Raw genomic sequence first — 13,414 nt, forward strand, 5'->3', positions numbered from 1 at the left:
TATGCCTGTTGAGTGTTTTTTACCACAGTGCTATCACCGCTTGTTTCATTTAGCAATTTTTCAAAGTAATTACTCCATACTTCAAGGATATCTTTTTCTCCAGTTTTCATATCACCTTTATCATCTCTAATTCCTTTTACAATACTCTTTCCTCCATTTCTGAGCTTCTTCAATAACCTCCAGAATAACTTGTCACCTTGATATTATTTTCTGTGTTCTTGCCAAAGTCCTGCTATTACTTTTTCTTAGCCAGTTTTACATAGTGTTTAACTTTCTTACATTTGTGTCTGTATTCTCTAAGAGCACAAACTGAATTATTTGTCAGGAACTTTTGATATGCTTTTTTCTTTTCCTTCATTGCCTCTTTAACTTCCTATGTCCACCATGGAGTTCTGATTTTTCTATCCTTGCAGACAACCTCACCACATGCCTCTCTGGCAGAATCAATCAGGGTTTTCTTCAAGGCTTGCCACTGAATCTCCAAGATTTGGTTCCTGTTCTCAAATTCTTTCATTTTTTCTTCAATAATCTTTGTGCATTTTAGTCTACAGTTCACATCTGAGAGCTGCTCAACTTTTATTCGCTTTAAAACTTTCTTACATGTTATTCTTCTCGATATGAAATTCAATTTTATCCTGCTCAAGACTAAATAGTGATCACTTCCAATTTCAAATCCTCTGTACACTCTGGTGTCCTGCACCAGGGAGAAAACATCACTATCAACAATAACATAATCAATGAGACTTTTCTTATTCCTTGCCACTTCTCTCCATGTGAATTTGTGCACATTTTTATGTTGGAAACATGGTGTTAGTAATAACCAGTCCATGTCCTGAGCAGAAATCCAACAAATATTTGCCATTATTATTAGCTTTCCTCTTTCTCCAAATTTTCCCAAAATATTTTTGTATGTCTGACAATCATTTCTCATTCTGCTATTTAGATCCCCAACAAGGACCAACTTTTCCTTTTTCATTGTGTCAGATACTTTCTCTAAATCCTCAAATTCCTCCACTTCTATCATAGTAGAACCTTCTGAGGGACCATAAGCACAACTAAGTCTCATTCTCCAGTTCCCCATTCTCATATTTGCCCACATCACTCTGCATGAGACTCCTGCCATTCAAGAAGATTAGCCTCATATTTTTTGTTGAATACTATGGCTACACCTTCTTTTCCTTGATTGTCATTGCCTGAATATAACATTTTGTATTTATTGCTCAGAAAGATCTCACCAGTTTTTGCCTTTTTTCTTTCGGTCACCCCTATTATGTCAATCTGGTACTTATCTAATTCCTCAGCTAGCTCCATTTCTTTGCCATTCAGGCTTCTTATGTTGATAGTACCGATCTTTAACTCTGGTGATGTTAATTTGGTATGTGTTTTCAGAATTGTTCCAGTAACTGACTTTTTGCTGTTTCCCCTGGTTCCCTGTCGAAAACAATGGGGGCCTTGTTTAACCGGGCTATGCTCCAGCCGGCATGGAATTCTGTCATGTTGTACTATCATTTTGATTTAAGTCAATAAGAATACAATTTGGTCAGCTAAATCCCAAATTGCCAGCCCATCCTCGTTCTTTCAGTATTCAGGTATTGAAAGTTTATTTTTTCACTTGGTTAGACTATAATAAATTTAGTATAATCCTTTATCTAAGCGTGAGCAAACAAAGTTTGTGCCTGAAAATATCTTCAGGACTGGGGTAAGGTAGTAGAACACCGTGCAACTCGTAGCAAAGGTGGACCAAGCTAACATCACTCCTATCTCAGTATCTTCCATAATGCAAAACACATCTCCTTGCAAATATGTATAATGTTATGCATCAAGGGAAGGGCCACCACCACCCAGACTAGTTTCGACCTTTATTGAGGTCTCTTTAGTGGGAGCCATGCCCAGAAGTGGAGATACCAAGTAGAAGCGATGGCCAGATCATCTTTACCTATAGGAGTTGCCAAACGGTGTGCCACCTTTTTATTAAATTATTCTGGATTTAGAGAAAGATGTTGAAAGTTTATTTCGACCTTTATTATATAAAGGTCGAAACTAGTCCGGGTGGTGGCCCCTCCCTTGATGCATAACATTATACATATCCACAAGGAGATGTGTTTTGCATTATGGGAGATACTTAGCTTGGTCCACCTTTGCTGCAAGTTGCTCGTTGTTGTACTACCTTACCCCAGTCCTGAAGATATTTTCAGGCGCAAACTTTGTTTGCTCACACTTGGATAAAGGATTAAACTAAATTTATTACAATTTAGGTAGATGCCTAACAGGGTGCACCATTAGGTCAGAAGCACTGGCCGGTTCTCTGCATTCCTTTAAAGGCTATGTGGAGGTCTCCTCTCAGTTATACAGCTTTGACCCATATGCATACAAAAATAATTAATAAAATAAAACCTTTGCCACTCATACAATAGGTTTGAAACCTTTTGTGGATGGGAGTTATCTAAAAACAAGTATATGCAATTTGGTTACAAGTATAAGAGATGGACTCAAGTTGAATGGACAGACTTTAGAAAGAGTTACAGAATACAAAGGTTTGTTGATAGGGAGTTTAAGAATCATATTGTTAAAACAAGTAGTAAAGCTCAGAAGTAAAAGAAGTTTATGGAACAAAGGAAATATCAAGGAGTGTTCAGGCTACTATGAAAGAACTGCAATGATAAGTTTATGTCATTATTAATCTCTTATCCATAATTTTCCCTCTAAATTAGTGTATTACTTTTCAGCACTCCACTATTTTCATATCTAACATTTTGTGTGTCTAATGCACTTCTGACTGAATCAGCCACCTAGACCTTGGTCTTCCTTTGGGTCTCTTTCCTGTAATCTAGCATCAAACACCAGTTTTGCTAACATTTCCTCTTCCATTCTGTTTAAGTGGCCATACACCTTAGATTAACTCTGCTTACACATTCTGGAATGCTGAGAATGTCAAGATCCTTTCTAATAGCTTCATTTTTAATATGATTCACTTCCATAATTTTTCTCAGAACATTATCTTTTGACTTTGATTAGGTGCTGTATTTTGAACCCAACTCACATATCCATAAATTGAACACTTTGACTTGTTTGTGAACAGTCTTGTATACTGTTTGTTTTGTGTTTTGGCTAATTCTCTCATATATATAAATTTATTCAGTTGGCTCCCCACCATGCCAGCTTTGCTAATTCTGTTTTCCATTTCCAAATTTAGTTTGCCCTCCTCACTAAAACTGAACCTAAATAAGTGAAATATTTTACTTGTTCTATAGATTCTCCATTGAGATAACACCTGAAGTTTTCTATGTTCCTGTTTATTTTCATAGTTTTGGTCTTTTCATTGCTGATTTTCATACTAAAATTGTTATGGCTGTTATGCAGTTTAGAGAACCCTGGAGACTTCCACTGGATGTATTGAGGAGTACATCACCTGCATAAAGCAAAGATATCTCTGGAAACTTCAATATTGAATTATACTTCACAACTTTTCTGACCTCTGTAATGAATCTCAAAAGGATTAAAGGCATTCAGAGAAGATTTATTAAGTGTGTGGAGGGATTGTATCATGATACAATTTCTCCACGTTGAGAATCATTTGAATTAGTGTAATTTGTTGCATTTTTCTACCAGACAATGCAGAGGACAATAAATTTAATTAAGGTTTATAAGTTAGTTCAGGGAGTATATGTTGGATACTTGGTTGAACTAAGCTCTTCTAGAGGGAATAATAAAATGCTAGTGAAGAGAGAACAAATATAAGAAATTTATTTTTTTACTGTTAGAAATGAAAATTGTGAAGTGGCCTTTTAGCATTAGAAATTGTTAAGAATTAGGTAGCTTTAGGGGGAAAATCTATAGCTTTAATGGATAGGTTTGGTTAATTAAAAATTAATGATTGATGCATAATAATTGTATTAAGTTAGCACTGTTGAACGTGTTAGTATTGTTATGTATTTGTGTATAAATATGCATATAACTAAGTTCTGTTGACTTTGTATTATGCATAAATGATGATTAATGATTACAGCATAGCTAACACTTAAAAAAAAAAAAAGTTTTAATTCTCATACTGCATTTCTTAAAAGTTATGTATATTTTACACATATATTGCCTTGTGAACAAAATAATAATAATAATAGCAAATGCATTGGTGAATTTTAAATAATTACTTGGTTTCAGATTCAAGCAGTTCTTCAGGATTTTTATGAAAGTCTATTCCCAGTACGGTCTTACTTTGAGCTTCCACCAGAGTATAGGAATCGGTTTTTGTATGTAAAAGAATTGCATGAATGGCAGAAATTAAGGGATATCATAAGACTTGCTACTTATTTTTGCCTTGGGGCCCTGCTTATCTTTTCCATAACATCATTTTGTAAAGCTGAGGTTTGTATCTCTAATATAAAATATGGTTGATATGCCAGCATAAAAGTATGCATTTTCAAAACTCTTTATTTACATTTTTTTAATGTTTTTCTTCTATATTTAGTAATCATAAGTGGATTGTGAATAGTGTATGAAATATCTCTTTAATATGTTTACACTCATCAGACCAATTGCCTTATATTACACTTGCTCATGGGACTGGGCACAAGAAATTGTCTTATGCTTTCTGTTTGTTTTTGGGTGGGCATACATATGTCCATAATTAATATGATTATGGAACATAATCATTGCTATTCTTCAGAAGGATGAGAATAAACTTATGAACTTCACTACTACTACCAAAACACTGTCTTATCTCATAAAAGATCTCACTCCACTTTGAATGTGCTTTTCTGCTATGGATACTACTTCTCACTTGTAGCTGCTAACACTGTATAAATTCCAAATCTTCCCAACCTTGGAATGCTCCTGACTCATTGCAATGGTGTGCCTAAAACCTTCTAAACTGTTTGATGCTATCCAGAAAAGGCTAGTCTGCTCAATAGTTGATACCTCTCTGATTCACTCCTATCATATTTCTACTTTCTGTCTCTTTTATAAGTATTTCCATAGACATTGTCATGCTAAACTGACCATCATTCCTCCACTTTCTTCCAAAATTGTAAGGAACATGCACAAACGTTTTGAACCAACTTCTCCTCCTCTTCTTTCATTCCATTTATTTTTGCTCTTTGGAACAGCCTTCCTTGCTCTCCAAAAGACTGCAACTTTTAGCTGTTGAAGAAATATGTCAACAGATTCCTTCATTCTTCTTACTCTCTCACCCACACATAGCACTAATGTGCTATAAATTTTGCAAGCTTTCATGAGGAGGAAGAATCTGTTCGTTTCATAGTGTGTGTGTGTGTGTGTGTGCCTCAGTAACTCAGTCAGTAGTATTGGACAAATGCCTGGGTTTGAATCCCCAGGCATTTGTCCAATACTAATCCTAATGCATTACTATTTACAATAGTAATGCATTAGGATTAGTCTTGTTTCTGAGCTAAAGGTGATAATGGGAAATCCTATTCTTGAGACCTAACTGTGAACATTTTTTTAAGTCACTTCAGGTTCCAGTAAGTGGAGTAGTGGTCTCATGCTCAGTGATGGAAAATCATCTACTACAGATATTCACGCACACCCATACACAGTGAGATTCAAACTCACAGCCTTGGAAAACAAATGGTCTTGCACTTTCTTTAGTCCAGACAAAATTACAAGAGTGCACTTGAAGTTCCCACAATCACCTGACAAGTTAAGACTGCCCCAGATGGCACTGCTTGCATGCATACTCAATTATTTACATCTGCACTTGATAGTGGGCTCTTGATTTTGAGTGATTCTTAGCTTTTCTTGCTTATGTTTAACTCTAGTATCCATTATTTTGTGAGTGTGAAAGTACATTATGTAGGTAGTAGTTTGAATAAACATGTTTTTCATAAAAATTCTACAAAAAATATTGAAACTGGCATCCCATGAAATGCTGATGAATTTCTAAAAATCAGCTTGCTCAGTAAAAAATTATTTTCAACTCTTAGGTGTAATGCCTTTAGCTTTTTGAAGTTAAAAAACTTCAGTTGTTTCCACAGTTAATTTGATTATTAATTTTAGTTAAGGTGGTACTCATTCTATTAGTTAGACTTATCAACATCTCAAATTAACATATGTTCTCTACCACCTAAAGACATTATTCTTTGCTTTAAAAAAAACAGGCCATTGTGCTTTCTGTGTTAGGCTCTATGGCCCATTACAGCCAAGTAACTTGGCTTCTTAGAACTTTGCTTGTTGCTAATGGTAGCAGTTAATTTGCATTGTTTACTATATCTGTAAACAACTGTTTTTTTTTGTGTGTGTGTTCCTTTGGCCTGTTTTTTTTTTTTTGTTTTGAAGAGGAAAGAGACCTTTCCTCCATGTGAGGCTGGCTAACTCATTTTCATTTAAAAGTTTTTTTTTTGCTTAAAATTTGTCCATAAATTAAAATTTCCAAATTTTTGCAAATCTCCTTCTATTATTCTTTGTGGTTTGCCATATTCCCCTACATCTCTTCGTACCTTGATTACAGACACTCTTCTTCCTCAATAAGTAAGTGATGCCATCCATGTAAACAGTGGCCATATTTGGTGCATGTGTAATACACCCATTGTCATGTTACATTCTTAAAAAAAGTCATTGAAGTTAATCATTGTCCACAACAGATTTACAATAGATGTTATATGAGAGAGAGATATAATTTAAAAATTATTAACTTCAATTTACTTTTGTATGCAGTTTGCATCTTCAGTGTAATTGGCTTGTGTGTATTATATGATAATTAAGATAAACAGTTCACAACATATACTTTTTTGTGCATTTCAGTCAATATTACAACAGTATTTAATTACCAATTTTAAAGTAAGGTTAAACTACTCTAGAAAGATATTATAAATGATATCTGAAAAACTATAGAATAAAAGCAATCATTTTATTTATTATTAAAAGAACACGTAAGGCCACAGTAATAACTTTGAATTAATAAAGGTACAGATATTTCATACTAAAACTAATAGTACATCTTCAGTGTACGCAAACAGTTATAGGAATGGAATACAAGTAACGAACATTCGGTGGATCACCTATTAAAATATAATTGTTGCCGCGTGCTTGGAAATGATAGAAAATAATTAATTTTTAAGATAGATAATTGGTTTTTTTTAATTGAAAGATCACCTATTAAAATACTTTTAAAAGTATTTTAATAGGTGATACTGATTATCTTATATTGTGGATATGTGGCAGATGTAGTTTTATTAATTTTCTTGAAATACTAGTGAAAATTAACCAATTACCTTTGATTAAACTTCCAATATGAAAGCTTGTAGATATATTAGTTGACAATGTTTTGATTCATGAACATTGAACAAAATCGCCTCACTTATACAAAAAATGCACTACAGGTGCACCACTGATTTTCCCGATAACAGATGGTCTGGCACTTTCTTTAGTCCAGACAAAATTACAAGAGTGCACTTGAAATTCCCACAATCACCCGACAAGTTAACTGGACTGCCACAGATGGCACTGCTTGCATGTATACTCAATTATTTACATCTGCACTTGGTGGTCTCTTGATTTTGAGTGATTCTTAGCTTTTCTTGCTAATGTTTAACTCTAGCAAGGGCCAGTTCACTGTGTTATTTATACTAATGCATTTAATTTACATTTAACATTTCACTTTCTAGTAGTCCATGGTGCTTTAGAGACATGCTAGAGAGAGATAATTTGGTGAGAGGTGCACTGATGAATTATTATCTACTTGACCTCCATTTTTCCAGGAAGGCTCTGGAACCATGGATATCAGAAATGCAGTGGTGCCTCTGTAATTGAAGATAACAGTATTAGCTTTCCACTGGCAAAAGAAATGTATTATAATTAATTGCCACTCTCCTGCAATGATAAAAAGTCACTACAGAGAGAGCACCACTATTGCTCTCCATACACGACTGGTGACCGTCCTTGCTCTGGAGTTCATTTTAATTTTGTATTTGCTGATTGTGTATATTCAGTTGTGCCTTGGATAATTCTAGCTTGAGCTGGTGAAACATCCTTAATCATTTCCTTATTCCTTAAATTATGTATTTCATTCATGTTTCTGTATAGTTTTATTCCAGAAACATTAATATGTGTAGTCCATTTCATTTATCTTTGTTTAGTAGTTTTATTCATGTTTGATTTTCAGCTATTAAATATAGATATTTATGTTCATATAATTGTGCTTCATTCTCAACACCTTTCTCTTATTATGTTTCAACTCAATTTACCTTGTCATCTCTACCTTCTAAAAATACACAACTAAGTATGCCCTATTCTTTTAATATAAAGTAAAATAAATAAACTAAATAAGCCTCCCTATTTCAGAAAATTTCCAAATTATTTTTTAATTCACTAATTATACAGAAAAAATCAAAAAAAAAAAAATCAGCTAACGCCTTTTTATTCCCGTTTATACGGGAGTAGGCGAGGCCATTTAGCCCTATCTAACTTTTGGAGACTGAGTGGGCAGTTCAATCTCCACTGGTACCCAATCAGAGACAGATGGCCCAAGGCTATCACTAATTAAGCGGTACGCAGTGAAGAGAGACGGCTCAAATGTGCCGCCATCTCGTGGTACCTAACCCTAACACAATATATTTAATGTCTGAAATAATGTGGGTTCTACGGTCGATTTTCTTGAGTTTACAGGACGAAAAACCCGAGTTTCCGGGAGGAAAAACCTGCTTGCCCGTGCCAGAGATCGACTAACTCGGGAACCGGTCGAAAAAAGGCTTAGAAAAATCTCCTCTAGTCGCCGACTAGACTCGAAACCAAGACTTCCTTCGTGCGGCCAAGCGCGGTGGTGTGCAAACGCCACATCCACTGAGCTACACAGGCTCTATTATACAGATCTCTATTACACAGGCTAATTATACAGATGCTTGCATATTTATTCTTGTACACCCTCTGTCCAAAAAGAAACCCAAGTTTTCGAAAATAGAAGAAACTAGTGGCGCCACCTGTTGTATCAACTGTTTATGATGTTTGTTTCATTAGAAGCCAGGTTATAGTGCCAAGAGTGACAGTGTGTTTTGATGAATGGTCGGAAAATGAGTTTCAAACAAAGAGCTGCTATTGACTTTTGTGTTAACTTGGTAAAAATTTTACCGAAATGCATCCAATGCTTCAAAAAGCATACAGTGATGAATGCTTATCCTGTACTCAAGTTTATGAGTGGTTTAAGCGATTTCAAAGTAGTCGTCAGATGCTTGAGGATGACGAAAAGCTGGGCTGTCCAAAAACTGGACTGGGTGAAGTTAACATCCAAAAAGTGCGTGATTTCATCAAAGAAAACCCAAAATCACCTGTGAGATTGATCGAACATGAATTGGTGATTCCAAAATCAACTGTGCACAACATTTTGACCAAGAGTTTGGGCCTTCGTAAATTGAATTCGTGATTTATTCCCCACAAGTTGACTGACGACCAAAAAATGTATTGAATTGAACACTACAAGGACCTCATTAAAACCGCTTGTAAGGACTCAAACTTCCTTGAAACGATTTTACTGGTGACGAAACATGATGTTTTGTGTATGTGCTGAGTGGAGACCACAAGAGGGGCATCCGAAAAAAAGTTGCTTGGAGAAGTCAAAAGTAAAGACATGCTGATTTGTTTCTACGATTCCAAGGGCATTATTCATAAGAATTCGTTCCACCTGGCCAAATGGTCAATGGTGAGTTTTAACTAAAGTTTTGAAGCGATTGATTGCAAGATTTCGTTGCTTACGGCATGAATATCGTGATGCAGGCGGCCGGTCACTTTTGCATGATAATGCACCATCTCATCGTTCGAATATTATGAGACTGTTTTTGAGCAAAAACCAAGTTTATGTGTTGGATCACTTGCCATATTCACCTGATTTAGTACCCTGTGACTTCTTTCTCTTCCCCTGACTTCATTTGCTGATGAAAGGAAGGCGATACGACACCATTGAAAATGTTTAAGCGGCAGTAACCACGACCCTCAGCAGTATCCCAAAAAACGATATAAAAACTCATTTACCGAATTAATTGATCATTCCAAACACCGTATCGAAGCTGAGGGAGAGTATATTGATTGAAATAAATTATCTGAAAAATTATAATTGGTCGGGGTTTTATTTTCTATCAAAAGTTCGGTTTCGTTTTGGACAGAGGGTGTAATATGCATTCAAGATGATGAGAAGTTTACTAGCATTGATGTATGTGTGTGTTCATGGACTGTTTATCTATATGGTGAGAGGGAAAAATAAAAACTACCTATGTCTAGGAACAGTTAGCCTACACCTAAAAAAAAAAGGCCTAGTATAACGTTTTGCCTGTAATGTTAGATTTATAATTTGATCTCTTTTTACCATTAGGTCTCACAAGCCAGAACCATTCAGCTACAGAGACCATCTACTTAAATGAGTAGTATATGCAAAATTTTGTTTGTCCAATAACAACTTATATGAAGTATAGGTAGTTCCCAATTTTACGAGTTAATTCATTCCTAGCATGTGCTTGCAAAGTGGCGTAATATTAAAAATGGGGGTTACATTCTTAACAATGATATTTGATCATAACATTGTTAAATAAAGGTTGACAAAATAATCGTTTATGTTAAATAATGATTTAGTTATCCAAAGAAATGAAAATATGTAGCTTTTAAAATCCAGCAAATTATAAGATGTTTGTTTCCAAGACTGTCTTCTCTTTTCTTTATAAATTTGACGATAGCATGTATAAGCATTTTTTAAATCTGTAGTAACCTTACTAGAACAAATCCTGTGACTTAAAAATCTGTTTCTTTTTTCCATGTGGTGAAAATCTTCACATTTTTCGATTTCGAGGTCTTTATTTCTGAGCTATCCATTGTGTGTTTAAGCAAATCAGTGGCTGCAGTTCCTCAGCAATATTAATAACGTCTGTTCCGTTTTTTGAGATTTTTCAAATTATCAATAAACTGAGGACAGAGTGCTGTCAGTGAATTGAGCATAGTAGCACTGTATAGCTATGCACATGGTTTGAAATGCTATATATATATATATATATATATATATATATGAATGCTTAGCATCTATATATTGCAATTAATATTTTTATTTTCGATTTTGCTGATACTTGAAAAAAAAAAAACCAAAGTGGGAACTGCCCGTATAAGTAAAATATTTCATTAACTTTACCAAATTTATAGCCTGTTCAGATCCTCATCATTTCTGCATTTTGTAAAAAATATTTACTTTCTACTGTTGGCAATGATTTGCCAGGCATCTGCATTTGCAATTTTTAAGGAATTTAACCTGCCTAATTAGTTGCTTTGATCAGTCATCTGTTAACTACTTACATGGATAAGCAGACTGCATGGATTTGATTTTTTTGGGCTGAAGACATTTCATTTTTGAATATTTTTTTGAAAAAAAAAATCATATATTAATTATTAATCAATTAGTATCAACTCTGATTGGAAAGACCCAAGTTCAAATCTTGCAAAGAATGTGAAGAAAGTGTATAATGGTTTTCATTTGAAGGTGAATTAACCAGTCTTATGTGGAGGTAGCAGAATTTCCCCATCCCAGGCAAACTTGGCAGAAGAAATGCACATAGTTAACAAACATGCTACACTAGCCTTATTCCAAACAGCAACTTAGAGTAGTTAACCTGCCTATTGATCAGCTGGTGAAAAGGTGGGGGACCCATGCATATTAGACAACCCTTCTCATCGATAAAGATGGGAGGAAGGGCAGTCAAGTTGATGAGATAGCAGCCAAGTGTAAATTAATTTGTAGTTTTACTAATGAAGTTTTCAACAACATATTCTACTTTCATGGTTTATGCAAGATATTCCTAAGCCATCCCACGCAAGCATAAGTAAAAACTTTGTAATCTTTTTGAAATCATTATCATGAAGGTGAGAGACCATGTTTAGGCACATTATCACAGGCAGTGAAATGCATAACATCTTGTGGTGAGGAAACATCATGTTTCACTTTTAGCCCCTCGGGGAATGAGATGTTCATACTTTTCTGTCAATCAGAAGGAAAGAGTAGGATGGTAAACTATGCATGCTGCTGAAGTTGGAGATTTGGAGTAGTTTGTGCTCTTGGACTGTCACCTGTTTTTGGCCATTCAAAAAAGTCCTTGGAAAAGATTTTGCCATCAACCAAGACAATGCCTATGTAGTTTATCAAAAAATTTTTTCTGCAAACATACAAATCCTTGTGTGCTGCTGCTGGACCAAATATATTTAGAACAAAAAGGAATGTTCTAGGGAGTGATGCAATGTACATTGTATTCTTATGCTAAGTTTGATTAAATATGTTGAAGTTGCTTTCTCACTTACCCTTGGGGTACCACTTGATGAGATACCATATATACTGAATTCATTGTTTAAAAACTTTTTTTTTTCTTTTCAGGTACGAACTAGTGGCAGAAATCTAGAATCTCGGCGTCTCTGCAGAAGTTCTCTAAGAGATTGTACACTAGATGTGTAGAATACGTAAAGAAAAATATATTCTTAGAAGAATATTGTGGTAATCTCTACTTAACTTTGAAACCCCTGTAAATCACTTGCATTCTCATGTTTATAAACAAAATCAGTTGTACAGTTTTGTAACAAAATAAATACCTTTTTTTTTTTCCCTGACATCTCATTTTCAGTGTATATATCACATGATGAAATGAAATTTTCCTACATGCATTTCATAGTTTCCCAACAAGGATATGCCAGATTTCTTTGGTGTTAATGTGCTGGCACTTCTCAATTTTCAGCAAGAAGAAATGACATGATACATGAATTTTTACTAAAATTAATCATTTGATATAATTTGATGGTCAGTACAGTTTCAATATGCACACTGAAATAGTGCTGTTTCAGTGTGCATATTCATTCAACTATCCATGTTGAATAAATATTTAGCAACAAGAAAAAAAAATGCATATATTGGTTATTCTTCTTGGACTATGGCAATTAACCCATTAACATACAAAGACATCTGTGACAAGTCTTTTGTTTATTGCACCAAAATTGATTTTGATGTATCGCAGACATTACGAAGTTCACGTCAATTTCAAACGAATTTAGAGCCAACTTTAAAAATAACTTATATGTCAAAGGGTTAATAGTCAGTCTATCTGCTACTGCTTTTTTTTTTTTTTTTTTTAAATCTCTAGCATTCAATTAGCTGAGACTGCGGTGTTAGCATTACATAAGAATTTATGTAGAGGAGCCGATGGATGCTTACCATTACCTGGTAACTGCACGTTTAAAGCTAAAAACTCTTTCAAATAGAAAAATGGTGATAGAAATGCTAATTTGTATAACATCAAAAAGTGCAAGAATGAAAACATATGAAGATAGTGTGCAGGAGATAAACTATTCACCTCCACTTTTAACCGAAAGATGTATAGAAAAATAATTATATTATTATTGACAGGCACTTCCATGGAGTCCAAAGACTCATTGCAAAAGACCCAAACTATCA

The 13,414-nt window shown here is 34.6% G+C and overlaps 1 protein-coding gene across 1 annotated transcript in view; it reads left to right on the plus strand.

The window, feature by feature from the left end:
• Gnptab (N-acetylglucosamine-1-phosphate transferase subunits alpha and beta) overlaps positions 1-12,569 on the plus strand; it is a 281,886-nt gene extending 269,317 nt beyond the window's left edge. The window contains exons 22-23 of the mRNA XM_090393683.1: positions 4,159-4,362; positions 12,347-12,569. Of these exons, the coding sequence (XP_090249809.1) occupies positions 4,159-4,362; positions 12,347-12,424 (282 nt within the window). The 3' untranslated portion in view covers positions 12,425-12,569. The remainder of the gene's footprint in view (positions 1-4,158; positions 4,363-12,346) is intronic.
• The last annotated feature ends 845 nt before the right edge of the window (positions 12,570-13,414 follow it).

This window comes from Typopeltis vanoorti, chromosome 6, assembly GCF_054136105.1.
Source record: "Typopeltis vanoorti isolate ZY-2024b chromosome 6, IOZ_Tvanoo_1.0, whole genome shotgun sequence".
NCBI lineage: Eukaryota > Metazoa > Arthropoda > Arachnida > Uropygi > Thelyphonidae > Typopeltis > Typopeltis vanoorti.